Genomic DNA, 24,026 nt, shown 5'->3' on the forward strand with positions numbered 1-24,026 from the left:
GAATTGTCAGGAACACAATTAATTGAACATTCTAATATGACATATTTTATATATTATAATAATGCACAGTTGCAGCTGTTCTCTCCTCAATCACTTTCACACTCACTGCTTATTCTCCTTTCCTGTTCTCCTCCTCCTCACCTTCTCACCTCACCTCCTCGACGACCCTGACATTCATTTTCAATGTGGAAAATAAAGGTGAGAAAAAGAATAAATTCAGTGTCCTGATCGCAAGTCTAAGCTATGACAAGAAAAATCTTAATCACAGTCAAATCTTCAATGGGGCGTATGTTAGTAAGATGTAACTGATTTTATAGGTTTGCTTAGTGAATAATGGTTTGTGGTGCGAGAAGTCAAAAAGCCTGGGGCTGTATTCACATTCTGGGACAGAATGTTTATCTTAGTGAGGAGGTGTGGTCGACCTCTTTGCCAGGTCTGACACATGCTTTTAAAAAGTGTGACTGATTGTGTTTATGTCACAATGTGAGACTGTGAAACTGTGTGATGACCCAAGTCACCACTGCTCCACTATTGTGTTTTTTTCCAAATATCTTAATATTTGAGATTTATCTGTCTGGTTGTCTGGTTTTGTTTCCTTTTGTAAAACACTACCCTGTTGATAAAAGTGACATATAAATTTAGTTATTATTAGTATTATTATTATTACTTTAATCAACAGCTCTTTGCACTAGGGACAGGGCATGAATTACACAGAAGAAAAAAATGGGATCCTCAGTGTGTCGTTTTATTTTTGGGAGGATAAGGTGCTCTTTGGTGGGTACAAAAATGGAAAATATGAGCCAGCGAGTGGTGGAGTGGTCTATCTGGCTGGTCCAAGGCACTCTTGTACAGAGAGGAAATAGTAGACAACCCAGTGGTCTTGTGCAGGGTTATACACAAGTGTGCTATAATAAAATAGAAGTGGGTGCCTCCGGGTGTCGGGGGAAATTTGTGGCATCAAATTTAAAGATCCACAAAGTCGGTCTCTGCAGAAGTTTCTTGATGCGATCACCCCCTTTTGTGGTGGTTTTGACACACACACACACACACACACACACACACACACACACACACACACACACACACACACACACACACGCTCAATCCATTTATCTGTTTCTGTCAAAAATTTTGTTCATATTTCATTTGTTCTGTTGTGTTCTCTTTTGTTGTTGAAGTTTACAAAGATGTTGCAGTTTGCACGATAAATGTTAACACTGATGAATCAGATGATGATTTAAAAATTATTTCACAAACACACACACACAATCACTCTTGGGAACCCCCTGGTAGACACATGGCTCCATAATATAACTGGCAAAAATACAAGAATTTCATGCATCGGCCCACGATGGGAAAACAGTTGAATCTGGTGGAATACAGTAAAAATGTGAAATATCACTACTTTTCTTCAGAATGAAATGCTGACATTACAGAATGCATGGTTTTATACTGTAATTGCAATGAGTTTAAAAAATGTGGTTTTAATGAAAGTCAATGAGGCATTTTTGGCCACGAAGGTGTCCAGAGGGAGTATCTGGCACTACATAAAAAATACTGATGCAATCACATCAGTTTTGCTGCTAATCTTTGACACATCCAAGACTCTAATAATTAATTTTTAATTTTGTGATTTTTTTGTAATAAATAATTAGTAATTCAAATAATTAAACTGGCATTTAAAGGTTAAAATTGACTGAAATGACTGAATGTTTGGTAGTTTTGAGCAAGTCTGAAGTTGTTTAAGTGATTTATGAAAAAAAGAACAGAAAAAAATATTGATGTATGCATGATATATGCAGTTTTTCTGTGCGTGTACATTTTTGCCATGAAGGTGTCCAAAGGGTAGTAAATTTGAGGAGGGCACAAGGGTTAAAGACTATCCCTAGAAGACTGAAACTTGAACATCAGAAGGGAACATCAGGACAAAACAGGTATTGATTATTCTTTCATTTTCCTTGATCAAATTTCATTAAACCAGTTTCAGTGTAAGACATATTGCACTGCCATGTACTTCCTCCTTTTGATGTATGGGCAAAAGATCAAATCTATGACAGTGCTGAACTTCCAGTAAGACAAGCAAGTCTTGCATATTTTCATGCTACTGCACCACTCCATCTGTCTTAGCATTTCAGACAGCTGTCACATTATCGGCATTCTCCAAATGGTTTCTATGTAGGACACTGTTTTTCCCGTAAACATTTACCGCCTACTTAGATGAATTGCTCAGATATACCAGCAGGAAGTAAATTGTTTTTCTTAAGGTGCATGTGTAACTTAAGTTTCTAATAATGAAAAAAGTAAAAGATGTTTTCCACTAAGAAATTTAATAAGCCTGCCTAAAATTTCACACTTCTTTCTTGTCAGGGAAACAAGGAACTGAATGATGAACTTACAGAGTGAAGTATCTGAGTGAAGTACAGGGTGAAAGTATCTATTTTGCTTTTTTTTTTACTCCATGAGAAATGTTGTCTGACAGCACATAATTTTAATTTGATTTATTTTATGAAGAACTTTTTAATTCTGTTTTTTTACGATTCGTCTTAAGTGTTGAGGCCTTACAGGAGTGGGCGGTCCAGCAATGCTGTGGGTGCTGGCAACAACTGCGGGTGCAGAGATTTAGACCGTGCTGCCAACTTGGTGAATTTCTCACTAGATTCAGTGACTTTTCAGACCTTTTTCAACGCAATTCTGTGGCTCTCTACAGTTTCTCTACAATTTTGTTTTTACTTAAGATAAACATTGTCCCACAGACAATTTTTTATTACCTGTTTGACTGAATAACTGTGTCCTAATTGTATTATGAATGTAATTCAGTCAGACAACTCACATTTAAGAATATTTATTGCATATATATACATATATTTCTGCAAAGGGGCCCTCCTTCCTGACCTGTGAGTCATGCAAACCCTTTGCTGTTGCCACACAGTCACACCTGACGCCCCAGTGCTCCCACTACAATCCTCCCTCCCTTTTTGTTGTGAGCCTTTTTAAAAAAAAAAAAAAAAAAAAAAAACCTCTGTGACTCTTTGCACACAGACAGTTGTCAGTTTTTGTTAGAGTGGTTCTGCTAAAAGTCTAATAAAACAAATGTATAAATAAAAAAATAAAAAAAATGCTATGAAACTCAAGACACATTAGATTAATAATTATATTAGCCATGATATGATTGGTCATACTGATAGAACATAAGTCTTATAATATTAGACGTTATATGTTTGTGTTGCTGAGTGAGCATGATCATGCTACAGAGGGTACTTTAAAATTTCACATAGGCAGTGTATAGTCTAAATGCACATTTCAATGACAGTGTTTAATTTGACTATATTTGTTCTTTATTTTTCTATTCATGCTGTTTTAACTGACAGTACTTGCATTAATCTGTCTTTATATGCTGTTGGGCCCAGATCCAAATTGATCTATAAAATGTCTATTGTGTTTTAAGCGCCACACTTCTTCAACTACAAATCACCAAACACACTGTGACTTACGACATAACAGGTTTTACGACAAATTGCAAACTTACAATCATGTCTCTGTCTTTGTTCTATATAATTTTCATCTTCAGTTGCTGGCAACCATGTTTTGTCCCCAGTCAAAATACAGATGAACAAATATACTAGTACATGATAATGAATTAATGGAAACTGAGTAAATTATTTTCTATTAACTTATTGATGCTTTCACCCCCTCTTTTTTTTTCATTCACCACGAGTTTAACTCAGAGTGAGCATACTTTACATACATACTTGAAGTCACCGTGTTGCCATTTCAGGGTTCATTGACTCAGATTTCTAGGTCAGGCTCAGAGTTTGATAAACCTGCTTTCTGGAAGAGACCCCTGACCCTTGGCTTGACGGAAAGTATTCACACTTAAAGATACGTTGTTAAACCAGTATTGTACTTTTGGCATCCACGGTGGTGCCAGGGTTCATGACCGTGTACATTTCATCATCAGAGTTTGTACACATTAGCTCTGTGTGGACATCCATGTCCCTTCAGTCTGTTGTGACCGAGATTTAACACAAATTGGTCCTCAGAAGTAGCAGTGTAACTAGGCTGGCCCGATACTCAACCCTAATCATAAATAATGTAATTATGACAAATGAATGTGTACAGCTGTCTGTATTTATGAAAGCTGTGTATATTACAGTAACTAAATAAGTGAGTTGCACTCTGAAACTGGGGGCAAATTCCCCCCAAAAACCAAAACAAATTTTGTTTTAATTTATCATTTCATATTGAAATTACCCATCTGGAACAAGTGTCGTGAAACTAAGTGTTCTAACAACTAACAACAACTAAAATACTTAAGTATATAATAAAATGTCACGTCTCCTTTTTGTTTCTGCTGAATATAGTCTGATAATCTGAATTATTGAAATGTTTGGTTCACTTTTTGTGAGGAAATATTTGGTTCTGACTGCCAGTAACTGGTCACACAACATATTTATGGGACTGCCCCAGTTTTTCCTATATAAACCTTCACTGCAGCCCTGCAGTTTCACGTGGATGAGAGATGCAAGAACCAAAGAAGCACATGAACAGGTAATTATTATTACTTGTTTGGGGGACATTATTTTCAGATTGCTCAAGAATTTTAATGGTATTAGAGGCAATAGTCAGACAAATGATCTGCACAGTGCATAGCAAAATAAATTAAGCTAAGTGTAAGGATGCACAGTTTAAATAAATTAAGCTAATTAAGCTTAAACTTAAATAAAGAAATAAATAAACTTCAATGTCAAAATTGTATTTTGTATTACTATTATTCAAGACATACACCTGTGATGTTCACAGTCACGTATGCTTTCAGGTTCGCAGGATATAAGTTGTATGTTATAGACCGCTTTAGGAAATAACATAATTAAGGATCAGCAAAGTAATTGTGAGAAAAAGCAAGATATGGCTTTTTAGCATTTGTGCCATTTTCTCAACTATGTCACTTTTATTTCAATTCATATCTGTATCAGCATGCATTTCAATGTCCAATCTAAATCTTCATTTATTCATTTATTTATTTATTTTCTTTTCTTTTTATGAAATTTAATTTGTTGTGTTTGGCCCACAGGTTTGAATTTTGAGATTTGAAGAATGGCAGGTCAAATCATGTTGCCTGTTCTCCTTTTGGGGATGATAAGTAAGTATTTCCATAAAAAAAATTAACTATTAAATGATCTTTTGAATTCACTTTTAGTTCTATTGATGAATTTAAGTGTAATCAATGAATGAAATTTGTTTATTGATGTTATCAGTCTCAGATTCTTGTCCAATCATATGTGTATGTTTGTTTTCATAGGCACGGTGACTTCTCAGACGAGTAAGTTCATATCTAGATAACCTCTTTTGTTTTTGTTTGTTACTTGTCTTAAAAGCTCAGTCATGCAACCATTTCAAAACTTTTAACATTGGGTTACAGCTAAAACCTCTGCTGCATGATTGTTTGTTTGTTAGCAGTTTATTTGTCCCTTTCAAAGTAAAAAAAATAAATAAATACTGTGTAGAATACATATGAATCTGACATGCACCGAGGAAAAGTGGAAAATAACCAAGCCTAGTGAAAATATATATTTATATAATGTAGTATATAGTATATATAGTATAGTATTTCAAATATTATTGACTAAAGTCATTGAAGTTAATGCTTCATATTTTAATTATTTAAATTAAAAACATTAAAATGTCAGGCACCCAAATAATTGGAAATAAGGGTCCCATTTATTTATTTATTATTTGATTATTTTATTATTTAAGACTCAAAGAATCAAGTTTATCTAAAGAAGAAAAGTAAATTATTTAAACCAAATATTATAGATTGGAAAAAAAACATTTTTTTAAACATTTATTATTATTATTATTATTATTTTTTTTTTTATTATTATTTTTTTTTTTATTTATGTATTTATTTATTTGGTTTACTTCAAAACTTAAGAGTCTGAGCTGGGCTCAAACACGTAACAGTAATGTCAGTCTTGGGCCTGGACTAAGACAAAACCTCGACCCTTGCCTTTTTGGCTAAGACCATCCACAATATACATCATAGCAGTTTCCACATACTGGGCGGGGCAGGCCCAGTGAGAGATGTGATTTTTCCAGCCTAGTGTCATTATAGACACTGAACAAATGGGCTTCTTCCCCTGCTGTATGAGCAGGTTGTGAGTTATGAAAAAAAAAAAATCTATTGCTGCCAACCAGCCCCTAAGGTGAAAATGCCTGGTATGCCTGATTGACAGTCCAGCTGTAGTCATGTTGTAAAGGCACTGAAAACAAATCTTCAGTGTTAAATTTCTCTTTGGCTCGTTACTGAAGGAAATGTACAGGACAAAGTAATTCCACAAATGATGGCTTAGTTTCATCAAGTGTCTCAGTATGTCAGCTAGATCAACTAAATGGAATCCAGACATCTGTGCTTTTCCTTTTATGTAATGATAGAATGTCTGCTGTGTTAAGGTCTTTTGTGGTTGGTTGGTGTCTTTGATTAAAAGAGTCAACAAAAACACTAATCACATCCACAGTAATGTTTGAGGTCTGTGGGGCAGGTGCATGGAAAATACCACATTAAGAACAACAAGGCATTAGGTAATAAACAAATGTGCCATTTCATTTCTTTTTGTCATTTGTATTAAAACCAATAACCACAGACACATATATACATAATAATTAGTTAGAAATGTGCCTCACCAAGCAAAGTCATAAAGTAATGATATCTTTGCAGATCATTAGCCATTAAAACAGATGCTGATCATGATTTTAAAAGTAGCCACGGTAGCAACAAAAATATGGCTCAACCCACAGTAGAAATGAACACATGAATTAACTGTATTAATTAATGCTAAATGTTGGTGAATTAATCAGTGATGGCAGGCTTATTAATAGTAATTGATACATGACTCAGTCTGTGAATCAGATATTCTCTTTATTAGCTGCTGATATTAAAAATTAATACATGTGTTAATTCTTCATGAATCACACTTTAACTCATGATGATCTGTGCATTAGTTAAGCAATTTACCAATAATTGTTTATGCAGTTAATGCATGGCGCTGTTCCATATTTCATTGGATACCAACTAACTATTCAGTTCATACAGTTTCAAGTATCCAGTTATTGATGATGACTATTGATTATTTTGTTTACACAGTTAATGGATCAAATTTTTGTTTGTGTGTGACAGGACAAATAAATTGAGGCTGTGCTTGTGTGTCTGGGGCATTCAAACTACAGTTGACCTCTCTGCATGTTGCAAACTCTAATGAGTTAACTGACCTTGAATTTTGACATTATTACTGGTCCTGTTGTCATTACAAAAATCATGTTAGCCAAGCCTCATAAACCTCATATCGCCTTGTGTGGGATAGCGCACACCTATATCAGGTCAAAGTTTTGCAAGACGTTCACACAATAGTTCACTGTTTTATAATAATAGTTTTTATTTATGGCATTTAACATACAGCTGGTAATAAATATGAATGAACAGATAGTATGTATACCCTTGAGAATTAGTAAGTAGCCTAAAAACCAATAAAAATGAATTGGAATTTATCACAGAATGTACAATTACTGTATGTTATTTATACAAGTAAATGAGTAAATTCTATTTCATATATATTAACTACAATAGAACCTCAACAATATGTATGTTTCTACATATCAATTCAGATCTAGTCACATTTCAGTGTTAGGCAGTGGCGAAACAAGAAAGCATTGTACCTTAGATTTGATATTTTGCACCTTTAGTTGAAATTTAAACAATAAACGCCAAGTGCAAGGTAAGGCACACAGACATTGCGTCTCCATGTGCACCTTCTATTTTCGGTTCATGTATGTGCAGCAGCACAACGTCTAAAATGGCTGATTGAAGGTGAATAGAGATCAGTTGGGTACGGCGATTATCACTTTTTCAGCCAACAAAACATTGCTAAAATAGCTTTTTTTTTAAAAACAATTTGCACACAGAGAAACCCACTACCAATACTGCTGCATGTGTAACTACACCTAATAGTAATGTCATGATGTACCGACGCTCAGTCAAAACAAGATCTTGAAGTGGTGTTAAAATTCTCTTGACTTGTCACTGAAGGAAAAGTACAGGAGAGACAAATTCCATAAATGCTGGCTCAGCTCCACCAAGTGTTCTGGTACACTGAGTCTATATGCACAATATCAGAACTCTGGATGTTACTCAGCTAAATAGAATGCAGTCGTGTCTGATAACATCTGTGCTATGAATAAGTGAATAAATACATAAATATAAATATATCTCATTGGAGAATATAAGAAGCACTTTAGGCCTACAAAAATAGTATTAGTATTAATAGTACATTAAATATTCCTGTTTATTTAAGCGTGAAGCAGAAACTTTGATCATGTATGGTTATGTATTTATCTATCACATTTCTTTTTTAACTTTGGGTGTTAGCATTCCTGTAAAATAATAATAGTAATTTATAAATATGATAACAGTTTCTGCTATTCTATTTTATTTATCTGTCTTTTCCGTTTCAATTACAGCTGTGGCGATTCCTCCGGGCTTGAGTAGGTTTACATTTGATTTTCATTGATTCATACTAAATATGCCAGTCATTCAGTCAATCATTCATTCATTCATGTCCTGTGAAAAAATGAACTCTATTTAACTCTGTGTGGCTTGTCTGGAGTGATGAGCACAACAGTGCACCTGAGCACCGGAACAAGCACACAGTCGATATGAAAATCAGATACTTCAGCAACTAGTCAGACATCGATTTGTCTCTTGTTTTTAACAGGGTGTGGAACTGAAGCAGGCATTGTATTTCTGTTGGATGGCTCAGGCAGCGTATCGTCATCAGAATTCAGCAGAATGAAGGAGTTTGTGAAACATGTGGTCGGATCATTGGTGGGAACAAACATTAAGGTTGGACTGTTTTTTGTTCTTTATAAAAGAACACTAGAATGACTTAGAACAGTAAAATCCAGCGGTTTTAGGCACTGTATACATTTTGTTTGTCCTTTTGTGTTTGTGTTTTATAGAAACTCCCCTCTCCAAAGCATAATTAATATTTCCTTTTTACCTTAAAAAAAAAAACACTTCCCTTCCGCACCCACACTTTGTTAAAATCTCGAAATATAACCAAGTGAAAACTTTATCATGATTTATATTCTACCCACACTGTAACAATACAGAGCTGGCTGAAAATCATCAAAGTTTCTCTGTAATGGAGAAAGTATGTTTTACAATCACCATGGATGGGCACATTACAAGAAGTGATATCTACAATTGCCAAATTAAAATAATTGAAAAATAAATTTTGAAGATGGTTAAAAGATGTAGGTGACATATTGTCACACCTTAAATTGCATAATTTTAGCAAAACACTACTTAACTAGCTAGCTAATTCATATCATTAGCTAGCTAGTTTCATCTGATAGCTGATGTTAGCAGAATACTAGCTAATCAGTTAGTTAATCCTACATCAAGTATTAGCTAGCCAGTTAGTTAGCATTTTGATAGTTATTTAAATTTAGTTAAATTAAGTTGCTCTTTTACAGGCAAGACCTTTGAACCATCTTCAACTTTGTATTTTTTATTTTTCTAACATAAACAAGCCAAAGACATAAGTACAGGAAACAGGAAGGAGAAAGTTGACTGAGGTTCCACCAGGTACCAAGCTGGCTCAACTAGGATGGGATTTAGGAGGGGTCAAAATGAAACTACCAAACACCCGCTGTCTTACATATAATTATTGTACACTCCCTTAATTGTCCTCAGAGACCAACGTGCTTTATTTTTATTGCACAATTTGACCAGTCCCAAGAACAAAACATGTCCCTGCATTGTCGCATTGCCGCTGCATTGTTGTTACTGCAACATTACAACCTTCACATTATTTATGATGCAGCTATGCTGGTGAAACCTTACAACATAACAGGTATTCTATGGTATTTTTGCAATGTCTTTTCAGTGTTTCCTGTACTTTATATACTGACATTGCTGCAACATTGCTAAAATGTCACAACATATCCAAAAGTACTGGAAAAGTTGAGAAAACATACTGGCAACATGTAAAATAGCACACTAATAACCATACACATTTACATTTTTTTCCCTTTTTTTTTTGCAGTTTGCCATCGCCCAGTATTCCTCAGGATTCACTGTCCATTATTACTTCAATACATTTAATGCAAAAAATTGGCAAGCCCAGATTAATGGAATACGACAAATAGGTGGAGGGACATACACAGCTTCTGGCATCCGGCGTGTTATGTAAGTGTGGTCATGATGCTAATGTATGATATTACTTCATGCTGATTCTAGGTACAGACAGGAAATTAACAAATCTGATTTTATTTGGTTTAACTGTGGAGGTTCATCGAAGAGGCTTCAGATGTGATGTGACATGTTGTATATATTCTATTTCAAATTCAGTCCAAGACCCTATCATTGCTTGCAGCAGGTGGAGCAGGACCTCTAATGATTCAAGGCTGTACTATGTGTTGTAATTCATACTTTTTCATAATAATAATTATTATCTTATGTGCAGTACTTGTACTACAGTATTTGAAGCACACCTCACACTACTCAGCACTCACTATTGTAGGCCTATTTACTGGTTCATCTGGGAAACTTAAAATTGAAGTTTGGACACATTGGGGCCTGTTTTGCCTGTATACTCTGGAGAAGCACTGCAGCAGCAGTCATGCAGGCAATGTTGGTTTTATTTGTTTATGTACTGCATTGGCTGAATACCATTCAAGGGTGAACCAACCCTTCAGTTTACTTTCTTAACCATAAAAGACATTTTTTTAACACAGCAAACGGTACTGCAAGAACATGTATTGAAGCCAAATCTTTCTTTTGACAGCCAAGAAGTATTCTCACCAAGTAGAGGTTCCACGTCGAATGTGAAGGGGTTGATAGTCATTACAGATGGACAATCCTCTGACCGGAGTGACTTGCCAGCAGTAGCAAAGTTAGCTGAAGATGAAAACATTTTTCGACTGGCTATTGGGGTAAGTTGTATATATATATGTACATATATATATATATATATATATATATATATTTTTTTTTTTTTTTTTTCTTTCTTTTTTTTTTTTTATTAATTAACATTAGACAATCCTGCTCAAAGGTTTGGAATTGCCTTCCACAAAAGCTTGATTTGGTTTGTTTTTTGAAAGGTCTTCCATGCCTTTATGTTGTAAAAAGTCCTCTTTACAAATAGATGTTATTTTGTATGAAAAAATAGAATTAGAATTATTGTTGAAACTTCAGAACAGAAATAGAAGGTTAGTTTAGTTTAAAGAAAAAAATCATTATAACAGGTGTTTACAAACTTTTGAACAGTACTGTATACGTAAGTATTAGTGGTAATAGTAGAAGTGGTAAGTATGTATTTTAAAAACTGTAAAATGTTCACAGTAGCTTTCTAGACTTGCACTATTTTATAATCAAATATACAAATCAATGCGGTTGCATAGAACATCTCCAACACTTTTTCTCAACATCCTTAGGTGGGGAGCGCATTTTCTAATGCTGGAGCAAAACAGGAACTAGACACCATCGCATCTTCTCCCGCAGTGGACCATGTGTTTCAAGTCACCAACTTTAATGCGCTTGACAAAATAAGACAGAATTTGCAGAGGATAATCCAAGGTACAGATATAAACCTATGGTAACAGCTCAAAATACTTTTTGTATCTTCAGTTGGAATTACTGTAAATATTTCAGTTCCAAAAAATAAACAATTAATAGTTTTTGTTGTTTATTAGAGAGTCTCATTTCAAGCTGTCCATCCAGTCATCTGACATTAGTGAAATGGACAATATGAAAAAGAAAAAGTTCCAAGCATGAACTTGTAAATCAGAGTTGTTGAAAATCCACTGTATAGACAAAAATAACTGGGGGTGGGCTATACGGCCAAAATGTTCTATCATGGTATATGTAATTTTATATCATGAGAGTGGTATATATTACCATCACTTATTGTTCTGTAAATCACTGTCATGGGTATCAGTTCTAAGATGTACCATACTCTGGATACAAGTGTCTGCAAAGTGAAATTGCAAATTATGTATTTAATTACAAAATGGTTTAAATGAGTATACTGTACAATTTTTAATCATAATTTAATTGTTTTATTCTTTTATTTGGAAATCCATACAAAAACAACTGTCTCACATGAAGCAATACTTGAAAACATTACAAGTGAAATTCTCTCAAAGGTTCCAAATAAAAACAATAATTTTAAATGTTACAGGTTCTTTGTATCCACAATTTCACTTTCCTCCTCCATATTTTCCTGTCACTTTGTTCTTCTGCAGCAATTGTAAACCAATACGAAGCAGCTGGATTTGTGGTATCACACAAGTATCCAGACAGGGTTTTCCCTGGATTTTTTTGAGACAAAAGTGGACTGGAAAAAAGGCAGGAGAACATGCATGGCATGTCCAGCGTAGAGAGTGAGCAACTTAAAGGCAGAGGAAAAAAAATGAGAGAAGGGCACTGGGCCTGATAATGAAATAACATGATTAATATTCCAAAAAATATATTAATACAAAAAGAATCAGAACTAAAATCCAGTAAAATAGATCTGTCCTTTCTGTCCAGTGTAGTAAGACAACTAGGTATTGATATGGTGTCACTTGGTAACATGACATGGAAAGTATTGAAAAAAATTCTGCTTTTTTTCCATTCAAATAGTTAAGCACAATAAACTAATTATACATTAGCAATCACAATCGCAATTTTTTTAATCAAACTTTTCACCATGTCAGTATCAATGGTTTTGTGTCATTCAAACAGTAAGTTATTGACAGACCCTCAGTGAAGTGACAGACGTTTATGCAGCACAGGAGGCTTAATTAGCTTAAAATCACTGTCACTTTTTAATGGACTTAATAAATGGACAAAGCACATCCAGCAGGAGCAGAGCAGTTTTAACAACTTTTGCCATATTAATTGGATAAAATATCTGCACTGACATGCATACATATTTACGTATTTGCATACATATTTGCTACATCTGTCAAGTACCAATATGAAATCTCAATCAATAGACATGTTTCTACTGTCACATGGTATATGCCATCATATTGGCCAACAGTCGTGTGCACAATGCAGGGCAGTTTTTACTAGCATGCCATAAGCAGTTTTCATCCATAAATTAAATGGTTTAAGTGTAATGGTGTCAGCATGTTAATGTCTGTGCCTTTGCCTTTGATTCTTTTAAAGGTGAAACCTCTGTGAAGCTGGGTGACTCATTCTGGACCGACAGTACCTGTACAGTAAAGTGCTCCTGCACTTCAGCAGGCCTGCAGTGTCACAACCAACCCTGTTCTTTTTCCCAAATCTGCCGACGTGGTTCCTTTCAGTTCTCCTGCCAGAATGTGCAGAGACGCACCTGCACCATAAGTGGTGATCCACACTACTACACCTTTGACAACAGGCTGTTTCACTTCCAGGGCACATGCACTTACGTTCTCTCTGAGCAATGTGATCGAGGGCTGCCCTACTATAGAGTAGAGGGCAAGAATGAGCACCGGGGCAGCACTCGAGTCTCGTGGACACGACTGGTCAAAATTTATGTCTACAATGAAACCATTGAGCTTGTCAAGGGACATCATGCTAAAGCAAAGGTTGGTTATTATAACTGGAGTTAAACTCAATACATCGTTATGTATGAGACTACATTTGTCTTTGCTACTCATGACGTACTTGCTCATGTATTTACAGATTAATGGAAGCTTTGCAGCCACTCCACTCTCTCTCAACAACGGCACCATCCAGGTTTATGAGTCAGGTTTTTCTGTGATTGTCAATACTGACTTTGGCCTGGTGGTATCTTATGACACAAATCATTATGTCAGGATCGGTGTGACCTACAATTACAAGAGTGCAACATGTGGCCTGTGTGGAAACTTCAATGATAATCCTCAGGATGACTTTCGAACCCGTCAAGGTGTGGTTGTGAGCTCTGATGTGGTTTTTGCCAACAGTTGGCAAGCATCAGGGGACAGCGATCCTGGTTGTGGGGCTCGTTGCGGAGGTCTGGCCTGTGCTGGATGTACAGCAGCTCAAAACACTTTATACAGAAATACTGACCGTTGTGGAATCCTCCAGAACAGTTCTGGACCTTTTGCTGTTTGCCATCAACGACTTCCCCCACAGCCCTTTGTGGAAAGCTGTGTGTATGATCTGTGTGTAGCAGGAGGGTATCAGCCCATTCTGTGCCAAGCCCTAAACGTGTATGCAAGTCAGTGTCAACAGAAGGGTATACAGCTGCCAAGCTGGAGGAGACGAGGCTTCTGTGGTATGTCTGTCAGTCAATTAATATAATTGTGAGTAATCCTTTGTGTAAAATGTCTAGGTCAATATTGATTTACTTTTTTTTGTAGAAATCCCCTGCCCAGCCAACAGCCACTTTGAGTCCCAAGGCACAGGATGTCCAGCTACCTGTGTCAACCCCAATTCTACCCGCAACTGCCCTCTCCCTGCACAAGAGAGCTGCATCTGCAATTCAGGCTACATCCTCAGTGCCGGTGTCTGCGTCCCTCATGCTGAGTGTGGCTGCAGCTTTGAGGGTCGCTACTACCGCTCTGGAGAAACTGTAATACTAGACGAGGACTGTGGGAGACGTTGTAGCTGCAGTTATGGCTCCATGACCTGTCGCTCCCATGGTTGTGGCCCACAAGAGTCTTGCAGGGTGGAAGATGGAGAAAGAGGATGCAGACCTAAAAGCTATGCAACATGCTGGACAAGGGGCCCTGGGTCATATCATACGTTTGATGGACTGACATACCAGTATCCTGGTGCATGTCGACTGACCCTTGCCAGAGTGATGGGATTGTCTAAACATCCCCACTTTATGGTGACAGCAGAAAAAGTGCCCAGAGGCCAACAGGGTTTTGCCCGTTTGCTGAAGTTTGAGGCAGAGGGAACACATGTGTCCATTGAGATGTCAAATAGCAGCAGAGTACAGGTGAGTGATTGAAACATTCTGTGAATTTCATAGTTTCACAGTTTTAAAAGTGAAGCATCCAAACCATGTCTAAGAGATGGACTCTTTAACAGCACATACCTTTGTTTAAATCTTGTTAACTACAAAACATGAAATTGAATGTCACTTTAGGTTGACGGTCAGCGGATCAGACTGCCATTCAGCTCAGCATCCAATCGAATCCAAATCTACCATGGCAGTGTTCACAGTATCATCATTCGCACTTCCTTTGGTGTAACTGTCCAGACAGTCTGGCCTCACTATGTGCGTGTCACTGCCCCTGGTATCTACGGTGGCTCACTAGGTGGACTCTGTGGTAATAACAATGGTCACCCACATGACGACTTCCGCACACCCAATGGCATCCAGGTCAACAGCTCTCAGGCATTTGGGGACAGTTGGCGAGATGGCTCCCTCGCTGCTCACTGTGTTGACAGTGTAAATTGGAATTCTACCACAAATAACAATGCTAGTGGGTACTGCAGTATTCTTGGCTCACCGCAAGGGCCATTTGTCCCATGTTGGGCAAAGGTGAAACCGCAGCAGCATGTGAATGCATGTGTGGAAATCATTAGCGCCTCTAAAGATCCAGCATCAGCTTTATGTGAGGTCCTACGAGATTATGCACTAATGTGTCAACAGAAGGGTGTTAACCTGGGACACTGGAGGAATGCAACAAGCTGTGGTAAACACTTTTCCTGTTTCAGATTAAGTCTGCATATGGTATAAATGTATGCATATATATAATGATATTTTTTTCAATCTATCTCTTTGTCTAGAACAAAACTGCCCTTTGAACAGCCATTATGAACTCTGTGGAAGCTCCTGCCCCTCCGCCTGCCCCAGCCTCTCTTTCCCTTTCACCTGTGCCACTGTGTGCCAGGAAGGTTGCCAGTGTGATGATGGTTTTGTCCTCAATGGCAACCAGTGTGTGCCACCAACAGCTTGTGGATGCTATCACCAAAGACGCTATCGTAAAGGTGGCGAACAGTTCTGGGATGGTGATGAATGTCAGAGCTTGTGCAGCTGCGATGGCACTACTGGGATAGTTCATTGTATTCCAAAGTCCTGTGGTCCCCAAGAGTCTTGCCGTGTGGTGGATGGTGAGTTTGGTTGCCATCCTAGCCCTCATGGCACCTGTTCTGCCTCTGGAGACCCACACTACCTCACCTTTGATGGCAAGGCCTATGACTTCCAGGGAACTTGCCGCTATATTTTAGCGACCGTTTGTAATACCACTGATCAACTCCACCAATTTTCAGTTGAAGCTAAAAATGAGCCATGGAGAGGACTGCCTCTTTCGGTCACAGCTGAAGTTTTTGTGAATGTCTGGGGCTATCGAGTGCATTTGTCAAGGGACCGCCGCGGCATGGTAGAGGTGAGCCTAACGATTTCTAAACCTTTAGTGGTATTCATTATCTAAAGAAAAGTATATTTTTCAAAATCCCGAGATAGTGTTTAGAAACAAAAAGCGTAAATAATATCTTTCATCAGACAGTCAGAGTACTGTTTGCTTTATTTGGTCACACTTAACAGTACCCCTATTAGCTTTTATCAGAAGGTAATTTGGGACACATTATAACAGAACTGTATCTTAAACTAAAGTGAAATCACATATCTGCTACTTCTAGACTGATGCCTACTTTATTAATCAAATCATATTATCTGCCTACATTATAACCAGAAGTCTGTGCAGTCATGCAAAGATAAAATATTAATCTACCACTTTAATTTTGGCCTTTACTTGGTAGATCTGGTCCACTTATTATTAATTTTCACATTTATTAAATGGGGAGGTAGCAGATATGTCATTTCACTTTAGTGTACAGATCTGTTGGGTGTATGGGGTCTAATTTGTCTAATAGTTGTGTTCGTTTACTGTCTAATAAAGAACATATTATTTATAGTTTTTGTCTAATTTGATTAAAAAACACAGACTTACATCCTATTAGTGTATAATAAACTATATATGTATATATCTGGGTTATTATTTAAGGAAACCTTTGTTATCAACCAATATATTGCCATTAGATTTGTTAAGCCCTTGCATATGAATACTGGTATCAGCCAGTGTCTGTTGGGTTACAATACTAGTAAAAATGTCTTTTTCCTCTAATATTATTTTTCTAATTGTACAGGTAAATGGAATAACAAAAAATTTACCAGTTCTCTTGAATGGAGGCCATGTGTCTATCTATGCAAGTGGATCTCGCACATTTGTCAGTGCTGACTTTGGCCTGAGTGTTACGTATGATGGATGGAGTACAGTGTCTATCTCTGTGCCTTCAAATTACAGGTTTGTATGAATTTATAATCCAACCGCCCCTCTTTAGTTAGCTTTTCATTATTTTCATGGTTCTTTTTAATTTTACATAATCTTTTTTGCACTGCATTCCTGTTCTCTTGTCTGTTATTTATTATTAATGTTGAATCTACTTCATAGTTTTTATTAAATTCTCATTATTTTTATTTATCATGTGCATGCAGATTCTTTCAGACACAATGCAATTTGAGCAGGAAAGAGCAAAAAGTCACAAAGGACAGAGCAAAATGGGCAGAGTTTTCAAAATGATATAATTCTGTGTCTGTGTTTATCATATAGGCTACACACATTTGCTTACCTACAAGCTACCTGTTAAAAAACACCTGGGGCCTCTATTATATACAGTGTGTATGTACAGAAGAACTAAGGCTTAATTAAGGTGCTACTTTCTACCCAACCATTGGGATTTACAAAAAACAAACTTGACATAAGAATGTGCAGTCCTCCTTGGCCCCATACGTATGCAAAAGCACCTGAGAAATGAGGAACTGTTACTTGGATGACAGAAGGATAAAATAAGACAAGTGATACCAGACAAATGAAACTAAAACCAGTAGTACAGTATCAGTTAAACACATGTCTGTCTCTTGGCCTCTGGTATTGCTAATTGCAGCTTTCTTGTACATCCAACCACTAATATTTATAATAATAACTAATAACAATTTGTCAGATGTCTGATCAGAAAAACACTGGACCTTAAATTCAAAAGGCTTGCTGTGACTCAGAGATTTATTATTATTATTATGACTAGTATATACGTGTTTATGCCTATTTGATAGTACAGGCGAAGGTAGACAGGAAAGAGGGGGGAGAGAGAGAGGACCCTAGACAGTGTCAGTCAGTCTGATTTACACTAATCTGTATGTAAGGTGCACTGCAGATAACTGATTAACTGATTGAACTTAAGACCTGGATAATGACACTGACTTTATCTTTTATTATTACCATCAATAGTGGACAAACATGTGGACTTTGTGGAAACTTCAATGGAAATCAAACTGATGAGTTCACCACTCCATCTGGAATGATGGTCACCACTCCAGATGAGTTTGGGAAGGCATGGAAAGTGGCAGGCAACTACACCTGCAGTGATGGCTGTGGTTCATCCTGCCCTCGGTGCACCAATGAGCTGCCTGCTAGAGCCCAGTGTCAAGTGATTCAAGCAGCCGACGGCCCTTTAAGCTTCTGCCATAGTAAGGTGGACCCAAAACCGTATTTCAATGACTGTGTCTTTGATATTTGTGTGTCGGGAAACCGAGGACAAGATCTCCTGTGCAGGGCCATTCAGGCGTATGTCAGTGCCTGTCAGTCTGCTAATGTTCGAATCTACCCTTGGAGACAGAACACCACCTGCAGTAAGTCAACCAGCTAACAAATTGTTTATCTATCATACAAGTAGTGTAAGAAACGATCAGAGGTGTTTTGATAAATAGAAACAAAAAGTTTCTTGCTGACATCCATCATTTGTTTCCTCAATTATAAAGCACTTCAGTGTCCAGCCAACAGTCATTATGAGCTGTGTGGTACAGACTGTGGTAAGACCTGTGCCAGCAGCATTGATGCCACCTGTGAGCGTCTTTGCGCTGAGGGATGTTTCTGTGATAAAGGCTTCGTCAGGAGTGGGACAAAATGTGTCCCTGTGGAAAGCTGTGGCTGCCTGTATGATGGCTCATACTATAATGTAAGTCATATGCCTACAAATTAATAAAACTCCAGATTTATATAATTCCACCTGACAAATCATCTGATAGTGTCTGATTTCAGTCCCCATAGACCCCCATATTAAAATGCCCCACTTCACAGCAGAAATAAACATGTTTACAGTCTGGTACAAAACATAGATATGATCTCTATAGCTAATTTCCCTATTCATTACAACTGTACACAGGGGAATTGAGGCTTAAGTAACAACTTAAAGTTGTTAAGACAATAAAGGCCAAAGCCACCACAGTTAGAGAATAACAATAAATTTTCAGAAACCTGTGGGTGACATGATGGAGAGTATCTCTATGTAACATGATTCATGTGTTTACAGAGAAAATGAAATGGACAATTGCATTTAAGTCAGACAATAAAGAGGAAACATGTCTCAGGTTTTGCTTTCCTTTGGCTCCAGTCTACAGCCAAAGGTTTTCTGACTATTAAATTTCATCAATTATTTTTAGCAAAGCTGCAAGTCACAGTACTGAGTGACAGCTTGGCAGAAAAGAATGACAAATCTGGTTCCAAGCAAATGTAGCTATTGTTTTACAGTAATTATAGGGTCTATCACATGACTACAAACATGCAATACCCAACACTTTAGTCTCCTATTCTCTTCTCCCCTCAGCAGCCTTTTGGTCTTATTATTTTAACCCTTGCTCAATTTTATACTTCTTCATGTGTTTTCCCTCATGCTACAGGCCGGTGAGTCCTTTCTAACAAAGGGTTGCGTCCAACGATGTGAGTGCCACGCTCCCAATGACATGCGCTGTTCTGCTGCACCTTGCACTCCTGCACAAAAGTGCACGATCAAATACGGCCAGCTCGGCTGTTTTCATGTAATGTCTACCTGCACTGTGTGGGGGGACCCGCACTACATCACCTTTGATGGGGCACTGGCTCATTTCCAGGGCACATGCTCCTACATCATTACTGAGAGTGTGAGCCACAACGCCAATGAAACACAGTTTAAGGTAACAGCCACCAATAATCACCGTGGCAACAACCGTGTGTCGTTTGTGTCAGCAGTGGATATACACCTCTCAAATCAACAGGAGAGTGTAGACATCAGGATTGGACCCAATACAAGAGTAATGGTAAGCTTAATTTAAAGATGTAAAACTTTAAACATCTGATAGGTGTAAACACAGGTAACACATGTGCCCTTTCATCTTTTGTCTGTCTCTCTAATCTCTCATCCCTCCAGGTAAATGGAAGCGAGCTGTCTCTTCCCACCACTGTAGGAACCTTAGCTCAGGTGGTAAGACAGGGAAGCTACATGGTGGTTGATGCCAATGACTTGATAGTCCAGTTTGATGGCCGGAGCACTTTACTGGTCAGAATGGGCCAAAACCGAAAAAACAGAGTCACAGGGATGTGTGGAAACTTCAACAACAACACTGCAGATGACAAAGTCTTGCCAAATGGCACTTTGGCACAAAGTGATAATCAGTTTGGTCACAGCTGGAAAGCCCCAACGAGCCAGCCAGGGTGAGCTGTTGTACAAAAACACATGAAGTTACATCAATATATGATCATTGTCAACTGAAAACCTTTACATATATTTGTTGTTATGTAAAAAAAATATGTTGTGGTAAAGTAAACCCCAAGTTTTAAATGTATACTGTATTTTCCAGATGTGGATCCACAGATGAAAGGACTAGTGGACTGGACGGCTGTAGCTTTATCACAGAATACTCTGAGCTCTGTAGTGTCATCACCAACACTAGCGGTCCGTTCAGCGCCTGTCACCAGCACTCTGACCCTCAGCCATTTTTCAGTTCCTGTGTCTACGATCTCTGCCTCTACACTCCAGCCAATGGCATGCTGTGCTCTGCCATCTCAGCCTATGAGAGGACCTGCTCCGTTTTGGGATTGAACATCCCAGAGTGGCGCTCGGCTTTGCAATGTGGTAAGTTTGCTCTGGGCTAATAGGCAGCCAAAGTAATGCAAGACAAAATAAATCCTAAATCCTAAGGATAAAGGAATTGCCATTTGTCCTGCTTGTAGAAAAATGTTCTGTTACCTGTTTTCATCAGTCCTTGTCTCATCCTTTCCACACTATTTCAATAGCTGAGTCAGACCCCTGTGAACAGCTGAACTGCACAGAGTTTGAGTGGTGTGGTGAGAAAGACGGTGTTTACGGCTGCTACTGTGATGAGCACCACCATCGGCGCAACAATGACAGCTACGGTGAGGACACTTCCTCTTAAGATACTGTTTTGTTTTTTCAATAACTGAAGTGACACTGGATATCTGTAAGATGAGTAGCAGAAATTGCTTGAGAAGAATTTTCTTGTTAGTGACACGCACACCAGCACATGAGTACAGAACAATGGGATCCACTCAAGTTTTGGTTACATTCTTCTTTTATTGCTCTGTGGAGCTTTAGTATTCTCTAACTTTTTAACATGATTCCCCATTTTAAACCTGTATTAGTAGATTATCTTATATGGCAACCTGGGGGCAGCACAACAAGCTGAACACAACACAACATATTATTGTTTTATAAAGCTGATAAGGTGAATAACATGCAGCATGTCAGAAGCAAAGAAAATGGGCTTTCATCCAAAAAGTAGAAGTTTAAATGTCACTCAGAAATTCCATTGTTGATGTGAATGCTTGTATTGGCTCCATACAGACATACATAAAATAATCTGCCTTATCCCTGGTTTCATGACTGTAACTATCAGTAACAGTGAAATGTCACTGCAAATGCGTCTTCTCATTCTTAGAAACTTAAAACATGTTGTCACACACACATTTCTCTTTCACAGACTCGTCCATCACTTGTGTCAGTAGTTCAGGCTCCATGTCAGTGTCGCGCTGCCAGCTGTTTGAAGCTGGCTTCCACACCGGTGCTCTCCACCTCCGGGAGGCATCCTGTAATGGGACTCTCCAGGACGGACGACTGGTGTTCCAGTTTAACAATGACGACCAGCTGTGTGGGACAGTTCTCAGGGTACAGTCCATACACTATCAACACAAGATGCAAAAGTTTTGTATGTGAATGTTCTCAATAAGACACGTTACAGCTATAATCAACTTAAACCATTTTGACATTTTAATTTTAAGAGCAATGGAACCCATTTCATCTATGAGAACACCATCCAAGGTGACGTGGACCCCCATCAAGGTCTAATCAGCCGCCAGAGGAACATACATCTGCCTTTCAGCTGTGAATATCCTCTGACCCAGGCCCTGTCTATGGCTGTGGGCATCAACCCTGTAGAGAGGTGAAAAAAAACATCTCATGTGCATGTTTAATTTGATTGATTCCTTGACTTACAAGTTCTCAAAATGTGGCAGTGGGCTCCACTGATGGGGCATGGAACCACTGCAGGTGGGGCGTGTTTTCCCTATCATTATTGATTGTTTAAAAAAAAATATCAGGTGCAGAGCATGAAATTTTTCAGTGTCTGAAGGGGAGCGTGACAGAAAATGTCTGAGTGTGAGGGATTGCCATCAAAACTTTGTCAATTACATTTTATGTTTTCACTGTACAACTGTGAATCACTCAACCTGCCTGTGAAATGTTCCTTCTCAGTTTAATCGCATTATATGTTGTCTTTTCATAGCATTGTGAGGAAGAAGCTTCCATCTGGACATGGACAGTATAATATGAGAATGATCCCCTACCAGGACGCTGGCTACCGCTTCCCCCTGACTAGTAATAGGAACATAGAACTGGAAATTGACGAGAGGCTGTATGTGGAGGTGCGGACAGAGGGAGTCGATGCACGGCAGATCTCCACTGTTGTGGACTCTTGTTGGGCCACACCAGTCAACACACCTGGCTACCCTGCCCGCTGGGATCTCATCAGTTCACAGTAAAGGAGCTATTGCAACTTCTTGATTGAAAAAACAATGAATTTGCCCTTGTCCTCCCTTCACTTGCTCCAGCAATCCTCTCTGTTACAACCTAACCCTATAACCTCAGCTTATAGTTCACCTGATAATATTGTAACTTCTAAAACTTTTCTGTCTTCCAGGTGTCCAAATCCTGCAGATGGTACAGTAGAGCTGGTTCAGAACGGCGTCTCCACTGTTACCCGATTCTCATTCAGGATGTTCACCTTCACCAACTTTACATCCATATACCTGCACTGCCAGGTCCACCTGTGTCTTGTGAGACAGAACAACTGCTCCGCTGTAAGTACACACACATATATATTGTAAATTCTTGCAATTTCTGATAAATAACCATCAGCAGTGTAGATATAATGCCTAAGCAGATGAAGTCAAGTATTAGATGAGCTAGAACAGTCTGGTCTGTTAAGAAAATTACATCAATGGAGCCTTTATAAACGGGAAATAACAACACTTAGTCACAAAACATTGATATCCAAAATCTAAGATGATATCTCGTCTCATACCAAGATTGATATAAAATCGATATACTGCCCAGCCTTACGGTAGAGCCTCTGTTTTTTTTCCTGTAGCATTGCTTCCCCGGTCACTTCAGGCGAGTTCAGAGGGACGTATCCTACCATGACACTACAGGCATCTCACTGGGACCACTGATCCTGAAGAGAGATGTCACAGGTAAAGCTCTCTTATTTTTTCAGAACGTTTGTGCTCTTGTAGGTGACTCAGTGCACACATTTTAATCAAACTAGTTTTCACTTACAAGTCCGCTGTTCTCTTGCAGGCATAATGGTGAAAACGAATAATGCCCCAAGCCAGTTGACCTCCATGGTGACCCTGCTGCTAATCAGTTTGCTGACTGCCAGAATTCTGACGTAGAGAGATCAAAAATAGGCACAACAACAGTCAACAGATATTACACCAGAACATATTAATCATTATCAGTATCTTAATCACTGTGTGTAGATTTAAGAGTGGGCAGTTATTTTTCTCTCTTGTGATCCAATAAAATGTTGATTCAGATACTTTTTGTAATGGTGAAGGCTTGGAAAGTTATATATGTTACAGAATATTTGAAAATAGAATACATCTAGTTAATTTCTCTTGATTTTTGTTCCTCTCTGAGAGGCCTTGTCTAAAGCTGTGGCAGTTTTTGTTTG

The 24,026-nt window shown here is 38.0% G+C and overlaps 2 protein-coding genes and 1 long non-coding RNA gene across 3 annotated transcripts; all 3 read left to right on the top strand.

The window, feature by feature from the left end:
* The first annotated feature begins 4,501 nt into the window (after window positions 1-4,501).
* Window positions 4,502-5,318, top strand: LOC146312003 (uncharacterized). The gene is made up of 3 exons (XR_014772146.1): window positions 4,502-4,548; window positions 5,072-5,140; window positions 5,300-5,318. It is a non-coding gene; the product is annotated as an uncharacterized LOC146312003 (long non-coding RNA).
* Window positions 5,319-8,512: 3,194 nt separating this feature from the next.
* Window positions 8,513-13,653, top strand: LOC146312004 (integrin alpha-M-like). The gene is made up of 6 exons (XM_084740112.1): window positions 8,513-8,535; window positions 8,766-8,893; window positions 10,101-10,243; window positions 10,842-10,989; window positions 11,491-11,632; window positions 13,211-13,653. The coding sequence occupies exons 2-6, from the start codon at window positions 8,840-8,842 to the stop codon at window positions 13,636-13,638; spliced, it is 915 nt and encodes a 304-aa protein (XP_084596238.1). The 5' UTR covers window positions 8,513-8,535; window positions 8,766-8,839; the 3' UTR covers window positions 13,639-13,653.
* A 31-nt stretch (window positions 13,654-13,684) lies between these two features.
* LOC146312005 (alpha-tectorin-like) lies at window positions 13,685-23,755 on the top strand. The gene is given in 16 exon segments (XM_084741551.1): window positions 13,685-14,288; window positions 14,374-14,957; window positions 15,108-15,660; window positions 15,755-16,353; window positions 17,114-17,271; window positions 18,253-18,653; window positions 18,783-18,979; window positions 19,701-20,096; window positions 20,207-20,490; window positions 20,637-20,911; window positions 21,073-21,192; window positions 21,777-21,961; window positions 22,075-22,235; window positions 22,578-23,151; window positions 23,442-23,544; window positions 23,651-23,755. Coding segments are annotated over 16 exon segments (5,289 nt in total). The 3' UTR covers window positions 23,746-23,755.
* The last annotated feature ends 271 nt before the right edge of the window (window positions 23,756-24,026 follow it).

This window comes from Lutjanus erythropterus, chromosome 17 (assembly GCF_056507025.1).
Source record: "Lutjanus erythropterus isolate fLutEry1 chromosome 17, fLutEry1.hap2, whole genome shotgun sequence".
In the NCBI taxonomy this organism is placed as follows: domain Eukaryota; kingdom Metazoa; phylum Chordata; class Actinopteri; order Lutjaniformes; family Lutjanidae; genus Lutjanus; species Lutjanus erythropterus.